General features: G+C 32.7%; 1 protein-coding gene across 1 annotated transcript; it reads right to left on the bottom strand.

The window, feature by feature from the left end:
• Positions 1 to 2,257: 2,257 nt before the first annotated feature.
• Positions 2,258 to 13,455, bottom strand: LOC138334927 (transmembrane protein 128-like). Its single transcript, XM_069283789.1, has 4 exons — positions 13,298 to 13,455; positions 6,482 to 6,707; positions 5,598 to 5,765; positions 2,258 to 4,114 (listed from the first exon to the last, which is right to left on the bottom strand). Exons 1-4 carry the CDS (start codon positions 13,413 to 13,415, stop codon positions 4,015 to 4,017), a joined length of 612 nt encoding a protein of 203 aa, XP_069139890.1. The 5' UTR covers positions 13,416 to 13,455; the 3' UTR covers positions 2,258 to 4,014.
• Positions 13,456 to 14,632: the final 1,177 nt, after the last annotated feature.

Genomic DNA, 14,632 nt, shown 5'->3' with positions numbered 1-14,632 from the left:
CGTTAAAAAAAATATACAACACATGACGCATATTACTTTCTATGAATGACCATACATATTTATATTGTTAATTAGAATAGATGAATTATTGATAATGATAATAAATTAGATATTCTTTAGTTGATATTGCTTCAATAAATTTAAACTACCATATTTTTTCTAACTATTATTTCATTGAAATTGACTTGAGATTTATCACCTACTACCTGGTAATCATGGTGTATAATCACAGGTGTTCGTTTCTAATATAAGTATAAGTATAATGACCCTATTATACTTATACTTATATTAGAAACGAACACCTGTGGTATAATTAAGACATAAGAGAGTCAATAAGAATTTCTATGAATGACCCAGGTAATATCAGGTGTCTACCTCTTCGTTCTTGATAAGAAGTTGGTTAGGTCTCTAGAACACTTGGTTATTAAGAAACGATTTAAAATTTTTAGCCTATTTTACCCTTGTGACCTTGAGTGAAGGTCAAGGTCGTTCATTTGAACAATTTGGTAGCCCTTCATCCCAGGTCCAATATTATGTCTCTTTGTTATTAAGAAAAAGCTGTTTAAAGATTTCAGCCTATTTGACCCCTGTGACATTGAAGGAAGTTCAAGGTCATTCATTTGATCGAACTCTGTAGCCCTTCATCCCAGCATGCTATAAGCCAAGCTTCTGGACTCTATGTCTCCTTTTTTAGAAGAAGTTGTTTAAATGGAAACTGATGCTGAAAGGACGGATCATGAATGGATGACGGATGCCACACCACTGCATAAGCTCACTTGCCCTTTGGGTAGGTGAGCTAATAAAACCATTTTACCTAACAGTGTTATGTCATTGAAAGATTTCTTCTGCTGAAAAAAACCTTTTTGGTGCAAAAATTCTGCTAATCATTTTACACATGAGATCTTGCTTTAGATGAAAAAATAGTTAGAAACTAAAAAGAAGTCATCTTTGCTAAGATACACAACAAGACATGGTCAACAAAATTATTGTATCACAATGTTGTTATCAACACAAAAACTTAATCTATAATAACACACACAGAGACACAAAATACGATTGTTTTACGCCTTCATGATTTCACAGCATCAGTACTTATCAGATCATACTCTATGTCCCGTTACATTTATCTTTATGATTAAGTGGTATGGTATTGTGAACTATGCATACACATACTTTGATAGCTAGCTTAGCACACAAGCGGAAAACAATAATAATATTTTGCCATAAAACAAAAATACCAGCATTACCAGTTATGTTGTATTACATACAAACAAAGACAATGTTGTATTACATACAAACAAAGACAATGTTGTATTACATACAAACAAAGACAATGTTGTATTACATACCATAAACAAACAAAGACAATGTTGTATTACATACAAACAAAGACAATGTTGTATTACATACAAACAAAGACAATGTTGTATTACATACAAACAAAGACAATGTTGTATTACATACAAACAAAGACAATGTTGTATTACATACAAACAAAGACAATGTTGTTTACATACAAACAAAGACAATGTTGTATTACATACAAACAAAGACAATGTTGTATTACACAACAAAGACAATGTTGTATTACATACAAACAAAGACAATGTTGTATTACATACAAACAAAGACAATGTTGTATTACATACAAACAAAGACAATGTTGTATTACATACAAACAAAGACAATGTTGTATTACATACAAACAAAGACAATGTTGTATTACATACAAACAAAGACAATGTTGTATTACATACAAACAAAGACAATGTTGTATTACATAAACAAAGACAAATTACATACAAACAAAGACAATGTTGTATTACATACAAACAAAGACAATGTTGTATTACATACAAACAAAGACAATGTTGTATTACATACAAACAAAGACAATGTTGTATTACATACAAACAAAGACAATGTTGTATTACATACAAACAACAAAGACAATGTTGTATTACATACAAACAAAGACAATGTTGTATTACATACAAACAAAGACAATGTTTTATTACATACAAAACAAAGACAATGTTGTATTACATACAAACAAAGACAATGTTGTATTACATACAAACAAAGACAATGTTGTATTACATACAAACAAAGACAATGTTGTATTACATACAAACAAAGACAATGTTGTATTACATACAAACAAAGACAATGTTGTATTACATACAAACAAAGACAATGTTGTATTACATACAAACAAAGACAATGTTGTATTACATACAAACAAAGACAATGTTGTATTACATACAAACAAAGACAATGTTGTATTTCAAAAGTCACTAACAAATCACTGTTAAAAAATAAAAACTTCTCATTTCATTTAATTATTGACCAACACTGAATTCAAAAACAATCTACTTAAATTTTACCAAGACTTACAAGCTTATGAGACACAGCTCAAAAATCTTTATACGTATTTTATCTGCAAAAATGTTTATTCTAAATTATACATAAGTGAAGTGCCTACTCAGTTAGTATATTTAGATGATGAAATGCTACAATTGTTTTAAAGGTATGCATATAAATGAATTAATAAATAAAAAAATCAATAAATACAGGTAGAAGTTTGAAGAACACATCAATGATGATTTGAGTACAATATTCACAGTAGTTCATATAATATTATACTATCATTCTACCACTTGGCCAATTTCAATATTTTCCCCCTTTTCGCAAACATGGAATGGAACCATTTCACATACCATGTGATACCCGATAACATTTGTGATGGCATATACCACATGATACCTGATAACATATGTGAGGGACTTGTATCTCCAGTGGTGATGGAACGTAACTCCTTGTAATCTTCCTACTGAAATGACTTTAGCGGGGAATATCATCTTTTAGCGTCATTCCTTCATAATAGAAAAAACGTCCTGCACAAACGTTATAGGGTATCGCATGGTGTGAATTAGTTCCATTCATTTTACATACTGTATTCGACTAAAAGCACCCCCTCCTCTTTTTTAGGCCTCAATTTCAATTGACCCTGAAAAAGACCAAAACTAGGTTTGCAATAATTTCGTCTAATTTAGCACCTTTGCATTTTTTCAGTTTTCTGAATATACTGAGCGCTTATTGGGTCGAATACAGTACTTTGGATATTAATTGACTATACTACTGAACACAAAAGATACATATATTGATTGTGGTCTCTTTTCACCCTGGATTGTCCGCAGTAGTTAATTCTGCTACATTCTTATCATCATAATTCATAGAGATAAAATTTTGGTCTTCATGTGGATTAAGTTACGTTCTATAAAATCATCAAAAGACATGTCAATAGAGTACCAGGAAAATTTTAATTGACCAATAACCAAGATGCTACAACTATGTGGGCCTCAAAATTTTAAGGTGGAAACCTGACAGTAACATATCAAACACCTCCATCCCAAACTCACTTAAAATACTAATGGTGCATAGAAAACTATTGGCTATTAAATAGCTAGTTCAGTTAATACTGTATAGCCAGGTATTTTTGCGGACCAAAATTTTCACGATTTGATCTAAAAAAAAGAGAGAATCATATACCGGTATGTTAACAATTTTAATTTTTCACGTTATGGACTTAAAGGTAGATATCATTGAACCATTTCTCAATATTTTGTGGATCAAATCGCAAATATATCATACTCGCGAAAATAACCAGCTGTACAGTGAATTAGTAAGTCTTTTAAAATAAAGTAAAATTGAATTATAACGAGTAAACTTAAGTATTACATAAATCATATTCAATATTGCTTCTGCTCATCACATTTGAATATTTATAAAAATTATTAATCCTTTAAAATAAATTTACAATAATTTCAAAATAAATAAAATCCAAAGATGAAACATTACTTCATTATTCTTTTACATGTTTGTTCACGTCGCTCTAAAAATACATAATTTGCAAAAGAAATGTGAAAAGTAGCATTTTCTTACATCATCATTTACAATTGATGTTGTTGAGCATTAATTAACATTTAGTAATCTGTTTCCTCTGTAATTGTGTCAAGGAATCATGGCGATAAAGACAACGAAGCCCATAAACAATGTGAAGAGGATAATTGGCGTGAAGAAGCTCCAGACTGGCCACAGACCCACAGTCACGCTGGAATGTAATACAGGACAAATGTACAGGTACAGACATTCATTCATAACAGACTACCGTTACAATATCAAAACAAGAGGTCCACAGGCCTTAATGGTCGTCTGACTACTGGGGTATTCATACAATACAACACAAGTATACCGCAGTGGGAAAAAAAATCTTCGAATCAATTTACAAAAGACGAAATGGGCTGAAAGTGCTCATCTTTACTTTGACAATTGAGACATTATCTATAGATGTTGTTAATTTCTGATATACGGTATTTGACCACAGTGATCTTCAAAGTAGGTCAAGGTCATTCAAGTAAATGGTACATGCCCATTTAATATCTGAGTAAATTAAACCTTAAACTAATTGAAAAGTTGTTCCAGGTTATCCTATACCAGGGTATGTGACCTTATAAGTAGGATAGCCCTTCATCCCAGCACGCCACTGTCTTGATTTTACGACCCTATGTCTACTACTTATCGAAAAAAAATGTTTTAAAATGTTTGGCTATTTAACCATTGTGACCTTGAAAGTAGGTCAAGGCTTTAAGTCATTCATAAACTTGGTGGTCCTTCATCCCAGCATGTTACATGCCCAATATCAGGTCTCAAGGCCTCTTATTTTTAGTTTCATACTGGATTTCAGTGACCTTAAATGAAGGTCAAGGTTATTCGTTTGAACAAACCTGGCAACCCATCAGGGATCAATCTAGCTCTGATTTATTACCGTTTATGGGTAAATTTCCCCTCAAGGAATGAATTCCCCTCTGGCCTAAAATTTCCCTGAAGATTTAAAAATTCCCCATTTGAAGCTAAAAAATGTCTTTTTGTAACAAAATTTCCTCTGTGACTTATTTTTCATATTTTTTTTTAGACTTTTGCTTGCAAATTTCTTCAAATTTACCATACGGCTATTGCATATTTTATGATAAACTCAAATTTTTTATTATTGAGCTTAAAATCGTGCTTTACTAAAACTAAAAATAAAATAAGTTGTTTTACAGTACTTTTTGGTCAAAATGAATATAATTTTGGACCAAAGTAAGAAGATTCAAATTCCCCTATATTTCGCCAAGCTTTTCCCCAATTTTGAAAAAGGGTAGTTTCCCCCAAAACCTAGATTGATCCCTGCCCATTCATTTCGGCATGTCTCAAACCCAATATCAGGTTCCTATGTTTACAAGTTATTCATGAGAATTAAGACATTAAGGACTCTTAGTTATAGACAGGAAGTCTTTTAAAAGATTTTAGCCTCTTTGACCCTGTGACCTTGAGGTAAAGGTCATTTATTGAACAAACTCATTGATCAGATGACCAAATATATAACACTGGATGACTGGTGCACACCAACAAAGTTTTGTGAAAATACCAAGAGCTGAATATATAAAAGAATCTGTCCAATTTCTGCAGAATGCATTGCTATGGGAAGAAGACAGACACCTGTATAGCCCCTTAATGTGGCTATGGGATCAAGATTGATTATTTTTCATACTTACCACATTCCACCAATTATAAAGGCCCCTGTTGCTATGGGGATTAGTATTGGATACCGTTTTTCCCATTCATCCACATCCACTTTCTTTATGCCAGATAGCCACACAATGAAGAATAATGCTATACACACGTTGATCACTATGAGAACAGCACCAATGTTGAACCAATTTCTGCCAAAACATGCATGGTCTCGTTTCTTTTATATTTGATAACAGGAATAACAAAAGAGTTCCAAGAGAAGCTGTATGGTACTAGGTTCTACAGATAATACACTGCATTTGATTGGTAAGATTCATATCTATGTAAAAGCATGCATGACTATAATTTTACAGTTAGTTTGAGCTAATGACAGTGTATCCGTGGATTCAAAGTAAGTCTATTAGTAATACTGGTGTTTAATGAAATAAATAGTGTTGGGAATCAGTTGTAAAACCACATTCAATGATTGGTTAAGGACAACCTACTAATTATCGATTTCATAATTGGATAACATTTATAGAAAAATTTCTACCTTTTATTTTCTCTGAAGAATTTTAGAAAGATATATATCCTGTGTTAACAGTACAAAGAAGTCATTTTTTGTCTTAAATTCAAATTATTGTTTATCTAACATGTCAATGACATTTTAAAATGTGGTTTTCCACCAATTTACACATAAGAAAAGTTCAGAACAAAATAAAATAAGCACAAGTTATCTCCCATTTTAATATTCAATTATTGACTTGATAAATCAATACCCACCAGTCTTTAGGAAAATCATAATCACTCGATCATCGATTTAAATCAAGAAACAGTCCTACACCGGAAATTAGATTACTTTTTTTTTTCAAAGAAGAATTAATTTATTACCGGTAAATATGTATTTTGAATGATGTATTCCACATACCTATTGACCCTTGGATCGTATCTGCATGCAATGTAAAAATCAGTGTAGTAGAATATGGCGATGGATCCCACGAACCACAACACATTTTGTAGGCTGTACTTGGATCCTTTCTTTTTCCTGTATTTCCCGAACCTTTCCTCAAACTCCTGTCTGGTTTCCTCGTCAAAATGGGTGCTCAGTTTGGAATGGTCAGGGATCTCTCTTTCACTTTCTGGTATCATCGCATCTGTCAATGCATTTTTGTAATATTAAATGAGTTAAACATGTTATCCACATCTACTCAAGAACATGTATAACTATCCTGGTAGTCTCACATTATGGAAACAATTGATTTTGAGTCCTAATCATAAATCAATACATGTACATCACTTTAGCAGAAATAGAATTAATTACCCTTGGACATGTGTACGAGAATTAGGGTTTTATATGTAATCTCATTATACATGTATATAAGCTAGATCATGTGACATCACATGCCATTTCTAACTAAAGGGAATTGATCACCACAGTTCTGACACTGCTGACAGCAGATTACTATGTTTTAGTTATCAACTGTAAGTATACTGTTGATAATAAGAGTTCATTTGAAAGTATAATGTTTCTATCCCAGATTAGATAATTATGCTTTGTTTTTCTCTGGAATCATATATTACATGCCTATGCAAAAACATATTAAAGAACTTGTAGTTCAATTGAGGTTTTGGTTTTTAGCTTTTATTTTACCAGATTTTGATAACTGTCCATTTGTCTGCATGTCACTAAAATTTTGTACAAATTATCAGGAAGATAGAACAAGCTAAAGAACTGCTATGAAGAAAAACACACACCTGTAACATTTATAACGCAATCAAAACAGGACTTTTATGAAATGTAGTTATAATTAGTATCTATATAGACTAATCTCTAGATGTAAGAGTTGCCTCCCCTGAACCAGAATAGAACCATTTGAGAAAAAATGAAGCAAAAACAAGTTTAGGAGGTGGAGAAAAACTGGAGGACATACAGAAAACCACTGACCGGTCACACACTGGCCAAAGGTCAGTACCATGGGACTATCCAACATAGCCATGGGATTCAAACTTGTGTTGGCAGACTTGTGGTAATAAGTCTGAATGTTTTTATAACCACTTGACCACCGTTGAGACTCAAATCAAATTAACACAACTTTTTTTTGTATTCTCTTTAATTTTTAGAAACAACACATTGTATCATAAACATTTTGAAATAAATATTATACATGATTCACCTCATTCTTTCATCACCTACCATATTCGACCTAATAAGCCCTCATGTCCCTATAAGCGCCCCTCCCCCTTTTTGTGGCCTCAATTTTAATTGCCGAGGCATTAATTAAGACCAAAACAACACAAAAATGTATAGATTTCCAATACAATTGCGTCCTATTAGCACCTTTTCATTCTTTTCAATTTGTATACGCCCTGGGCGCTTATTGGGTCGAAAACGGTATTTCAATCTCCCTGGTTTGTGCTACATGTACAATTAATCATTCATATCACTAGGGTTCATCTTCAATTTCAGTTTTGCAAGCATTGGTAGACATCATATTTTTTTATTTATTTAAATATGTCATCATAACAACCAAATATTCATAATCTTGACTCATACATACTTGTGTATTCTTTTATAGTCCTATATACAATATCAAAGTGCCAAGACCACTCATAGATGCTGTGAATAAAGGACTCAAACAAAGGAATAAAAAAATTGGTTTATCATTTATATCAAATTTAGTAAACATGTTGTAGAACATTGTATTTATATAATGTACAATGTTGAAAAATTTATACCAGTTCTGTTTCCTTCCCCTTCCCTCAAGGATGTTTGTGGCCAAATTTGGTTACAATCAATATGTAAGGAAGGTCCATTACACGGATAGACATTATAACTAGGGATATCGCGAACTCTATGACTAGAAGCGATTTAAAGGAAATGTTGACGGACGAGGACAGACGCCGCGCCATGACATAAGCTCATGGTACAAATGATCTCAGAAGATACAGCTAAATGATAGTTTACTGGTTGATAACATTCCTTTTTTAAAATTATTGAACCAGTATTACAAATTGATTAAGATATTCCATTTATTTCAATCATTGTCTAATTTGAGAATATGACAGTCTTTTCTGACTGAAGTATATTTTTCTGTGAAGTATGCATCCTTTATAAGTTTAGTTAAGGCATACACCTCTCGTGGTAACACCTTGTGTGATATATGTATTGTTTTAATAATAGAATAATCATATTGTCTACCCTATTATGTTGTATTGGTTGATTAAATAATCCAAAAATAAATGTTTCTTTGGGAAAGGTGAATGGGATGAGTAATCTATCTTTTAGGGATTCAAAGTTACCTAAAAAATTCTGCTATACATCCCCATAACATATGTACAAGTGTCTTTACTTCCATTTTACAACGTAACAATTCACACTTTCAGCAAGCCCAGTTTGGGATTAAAAAGAATTAAAATATGTTGATTGACTCTATATTGTAACCAATGTAGTTTGGACTTTTTAGTTCCACCAAAAGGATTGTTATATATTTGTGTCCAAATATTATCATTGAAGTTAAATAAATTATTCCATTTGGATTTCCCAGTAGAGATTGTGGCATTTCTATTCAATGGGTTGTCTTTAGAACTTTTTTGATGCTACAGAAAAAAATCTAATTTTTTAGGTATATATGGATAGCTTAATACTGTATTGGATATATCTGGAGTGAGGTAATATCTTATTATACTGTGGTGATGCCTTGAAATTTAAGAAAGTCTGTTCTATGTTGAATTTTTGTGTAAATTACTCACAAGTGTATCTATTTATATATATTAATTGGATTGGGACCTGAGACATAGAAGTCAGGGATTCCCCACAGCTGATGAATATACCACATAATGTAGGTAAGTCACCTTCGTATCACAACAAACAGTCTGAGGAGCTCCCTTAAATGGGGCGAAAGCGCTCACTAGTCAGTCGTTATTGTTTTTATTTCTAATATATATATATATATATAGTGTATTGGAGGAATGATTTTTGATTATGTCATTTATGATTATAACACTCTTTTTATACCAATTTAAATAAAAAAAAAAAATTGGTAATAGATGAAATAGCGGTAACAACCTTTAACTACCAAAATACAAGATGAAGGCTTGTCGGCCATCTTGGTCACCATTCAGTCCTAAAATACAATATGTAAATCTAAGGCCCTAGGGGAACCGTGATATGATATTTATTTGAGACAGATCTCTTCAGTACTTTCTGAGAAATAACAATAACAAACTTCAACTATCAAAATCCATGATGGCAGCCTGTCGGCCATCTTGGTCACCGTTCGGTCCCAAAATGCAATATGCAAAACTAAGGCCCTAGGGGAACCTACATATGAAATTTGGGAACAATTCTTTTTGGTACTTTCTGAATAATAGCGATAACAAAATTTAACTATCAAAATCCAAGATGGCTGCTTGGCAGCAATCTTGACCAATTGGTCCCAAATCGCAATATGCAAAAGTAGGGCCCTAGGGGAACCTCCAGTATGAAATCTGAGAATGATCTCTGCAGCACTTTCTGAAAAATAGCGATAACAAACTATAACTATCAAAATCCAAGATGGCTGCCTGGTGGCCATCTTGTTGAGCGATCGGTTCACATCGTTTCTCAAAAAAGTATGACGTTACGCTCCCAAACACATGACTATGCAATCAATACCCACCCATAAGGGCAGATAATTCTGTAATATGCAATTACAGAATACATTAGTGTAACTGTTCATTGCAAACTTTCTGTAATATTAATAATTTGTATATTAATATTACACAGATGGTAACTTTTTCTCCTTTCTAAAGCCTAAAATGATGTAGTTTTCATTAAATTGTACATTAGTAACTAGTTCTCATCATGCAGGTACAAATTCACCGTGGAGAAGGTTAACGGAATCGGGGTGTGCAGGAGGTGCGTACCTCTGACTTAGGGGGCGCTGAGGCTCAAAGCGAGAGAATGGCCGATGGTAGATGTTTACATTTTTTCAATGCGATCATAGACACAGATATTGAGAGGAAAATTAAAAACCAACAATTTTTGCATGTAGAGTGATTTCCATTCTACAGATGAGATGCGTTGATTGAAGCCAAGGATGCACGATTCGTTCAAGCTAAGCCACATAAGTGATGTAAGTAGGGGCGTCGGGTGGTTTGATTACATTTTTCGCTGTCAAAATACGGAGCATGTGGTGATTTTACATAGTTTACAATTCCAGAACTAGACGAATTAAGATTTTCATCAGCATTGAAAGGTGCTATTAGAAGTAAAATTTTCCCATGACTTGTAAAATGATTGAAATTTGGCAAAAATTACCCTACGCTAGCGAGGGACAGGATCAGGGGGAGACCCTATTTTAGCTGGGGACGGCGCATGGGTGGGCCCCGGGGGGTTACGTTAAGTATATACGTTAGGACTACTTTAATCTGCAGAATGATCTCCTCACTTAAAACTGATTTAGATGAGTCTAATTTTCATATACATGATTTATAAGTCATCTACGTATACGTCCCCGTTTTTGGCGATCTTTCAAACATATTGTTCTACTACATTAATATTGTAGACAAATAATATTCAAGCATAAGCTTTGAAATAAATTTTGATACACATACTTTATTTATTCATTTTTATTTATTTATTTTTTTGTTGATATTATCATTTCGGGTGGTATACCTATCGACATTAGATCTACATTGAAATCACGCCAAATTTGCAGATAATGTGTCATTATTCATGTTGTCCGAAACATCTTAATTGTCAATCTGTTTTAGTGCTTTTACACACAGAATAATTACTTGTTGGTTTTATTTTCATTCAGTTAATTTATATTACACACTTCTGAATCATATCATTACTTTACTATGTGTATACCCAATGTATAGACATACTAACATACAGACACAGATGGGGATACAGGTATATATAGTTGTGTAATAATTGCACCTAAATAATTAGATAGTGTATCTGTAACTATCTATGGCACATACATGTAGGTCTGTTGTTATGACCACCAGGGCCTTTATTTTTCCACGTTACCCTCATTCGACTCATTCCCTGGGGCCATTCCCTTCCCAAATACCAAATGTAATACCTTACCTGATATGATGATCAGTCATGTGTCACAACATGACTGATTACCTATATAATCTATCTCCATGACGTCCGTTTTAATGACAGCCTAAATAATCTAACTAGTAAAATAAAGTCTACACACTAGACTCCCCCATGTGGTTGTGTTCCAAACAAAACAAATTAATAATTATAATTAAATCTACTTACCTTGCGAAAATCTACTTTATTTCATTTGAGAATGTATGCAAGTATTTTTATTGTATTTTTTTCAAGTATTACTGTACAATTACAGTATGTGTTCAATCAAGACAATACCCCCTGAACTAACTAACACCCTGGCTCAGGTATATACAGGTACTTGACTACTGGTCCAAAGTTGCAACAGATTTACATAGTATTGTAAGTTAATTATTACCTGGATGAAAAAAAGATATAAACATATAATACATACACATATCGCTCATCGGATTCCATGTGTAGTTGGAATATCGAGTAATTGTAATTCCTTAATGAGGAAATCACTCACCATGCAAAAATTGTTGGTTTTTAATTTGCCTCTCAATATCTGTGTCTATGATCGCATTGAAAAAATGTAAACAACTACCGTCGGCCATTTTCTCGCTTCGAGCTCCCCCTAAGTCAGAGGTACGCACCTCCTGCATGCACACCCCGATTCCGTTAACCTTCTCCACAGTGAAAATCTCATTTATGTATGTATATATTTACAATGGTGAGAATTGGTACTAGGTAAGAACTGGACACCTTATAGGCAGAAGAAGCATGCAGGCAGCCATGTTTGAAGTCTTATTATCAGAACAATGAGATTTTAATAATTTAAATTTTTCTGTATCTAGACTAAATTTGCGTCGGAATAACGCTTTGAAATTACTGTAAGTAGTTTTAGATAACTATACAAAGACGCAATAAATGTACTGGTCAAAAAATATACTCTGTATGTTATCAAGCGCATGGCAACATCAGCAGTGACGTCATGAAATGTGACATGATTGAAAATGATGACAACACAGAATGAGATTCCCGCAAATTGTTGATACATGTCATGTTAATTACCATGTTTTCTGCCTTTTGATAGAAACCAGACTGAAGTATATTGAACTATTCTAGATGGATTATTTCGAATTTTTTCTAACTATTGATATCCTGTGCATGTCAATGTATTATATATAATCTCATAGCAAAAATGTAGACATATATATATAAATTTCTGAGGATATAATCCTGTGTAGTATTACATGTACTCATTTTACTGTAGTTGCACTCTTCTGAGGCTTTGCCTTGAATTCATATATGGCTGTGTTAACATGAAAAAAGAAAACAGTCTTTATCGATCCTAATCAAGTTGCAAACGACAATCAAACTTTCAAAGTATGTTTGCAACAGCTGTACGTTAAATAACTTGTAAATAACAAACATTTACAAACAAATCCTTAAATATACCGGGTATACATAATTAAATTGATTAGATCAAACTTACTCTATTGAAATAACACATTTTTATGGCTTTATCAAAGATTGATGCTCGATTATGCGTTATACAGTAAAGTGTTGTTTCTAAAAATAACACCAGAAATCACGACAAACCAAAACCGTCAACATGACATGACACATCCATCAAAACGGGAAATGCGTGACTATACATGCCTTTGATATTTTACAAATTAATTTTACCTGGATCTAGCACTTCAAGATATTTTTCTGCAATCTTGTGCTGAACTCGCCGGCGTATTTTCTCCATTTCTTCTTCACTTGAAATGAGAAGAGGCTCGTTTTCTCCTGTGGACGCCATCGTTGTTGATGATTGTTTCTACATCAATGATGCGCTTGATTCGAACGATAGGGACAACTTAAAGCACCTGTCAACACTGATTTGTTTTACGTTACCTAAGTTAGTACTTATCGAATCTCTAAGGCTATGAAGCGAACCATATCTACATACATATGTATCTCTCTTTAACAATTTCAAACTAATACGTTTCTGGAGTAAATGTTCCTTTATAAAAATACCTAAGCATATTACACTAGTGCACTACACTATATATTTCGGTGTAACTGTTAACGAAAATATTTTATTTGGCGGCCTTATTTTCTGGTGACCGTAAACATATTTTCCTACAGTATATTTGAGCCTAAAACGCTTCCATAAGTTATCGTTGTTTAAACCCATCTATTGATTTGATACCATGTAGGTCTACCTATTTTTACCGAGAGTTGTCGTTCCTTTGATGTCATGTTTCTGTAGTTCTTTGTGTTGTGAAATTTCTATACAGAATTATTCTTTTGATGTCATTTACCTGTAATTAGTCCACAGGTTTACGACGCACAACAAAAAAATGCGCGCCGTAAATTTGTGATCAGACAAGATTTCCTAGTTAAAAACCCACTATACCTTTCCAAAATGGTCTTTCATTTTTAATGTTTATGTATTAAAACGAGATAGAAAAAATGTTGAGTTGCAATAGTTATTAGCTTAATAACCTTTAATTAATTAAATGTATTACTATACTTATTATCACCTTCTGCGCATTTTAATTAAAATCAATCAAATATTAATTTTCATAATTTTCAATTGAAACAGGTCGTGTTATCGAAATGAATCTCCACTGTTAACAACGATTATACAGGATATCTTGTATTTGTTTAGTGTTGTAACCTCGTCTTAAGGCCATATTAATTTTGTTATTATTGTGTTAAGAATCTTTGTTTCGAAAAGGCATAGGATCTTTAAGTTTCTCTTCTAATTTACATTTTGAAACAAAATGTTTCAATGCCACATTGACCATGTTAGGCCTCCATAATTTGATCAGTTTTAAGTTTTTTCCGATTTAATCTAAAATCGATTTTAAATTTTTTAAGCATTTATTAAACTATCAATCTTATTTCAATTCAATTGGAATCCATTTACATGAACAGTAATTGTCCTTTCTGATATAATTACAAATCGACAAATTTGACTTTTTGCCATAACTTATTCAATGGCAACCGTACACATGCAGAATATCTTCA

This window comes from Argopecten irradians, chromosome 11, assembly GCF_041381155.1.
Source record: "Argopecten irradians isolate NY chromosome 11, Ai_NY, whole genome shotgun sequence".
Classification (NCBI taxonomy): Eukaryota; Metazoa; Mollusca; class Bivalvia; order Pectinida; family Pectinidae; genus Argopecten; species Argopecten irradians.
The sequence above is the reverse complement of the archived record's forward strand: the minus strand, read 5'-3'. Positions and strand labels throughout refer to the sequence as shown.

Bases quoted from the DNA above. Each gene is read 5' to 3' on its own strand.
- LOC138334927 (XM_069283789.1), bottom strand. From the start codon at position 13,415: ATGGCGTCCACAGGAGAAAACGAGCCTCTTCTCATTTCAAGTGAAGAA. The intron at 6,708-13,297 runs GTAAAATTAATT...ATGCATTGACAG, and splicing joins TCTTGAAGTGCTAGATCCAG to ATGCGATGATACCAGAAAGT. The intron at 4,115-5,597 runs GTAAGTATGAAA...ATTACATTCCAG, and splicing joins TTTATAATTGGTGGAATGTG to CGTGACTGTGGGTCTGTGGC.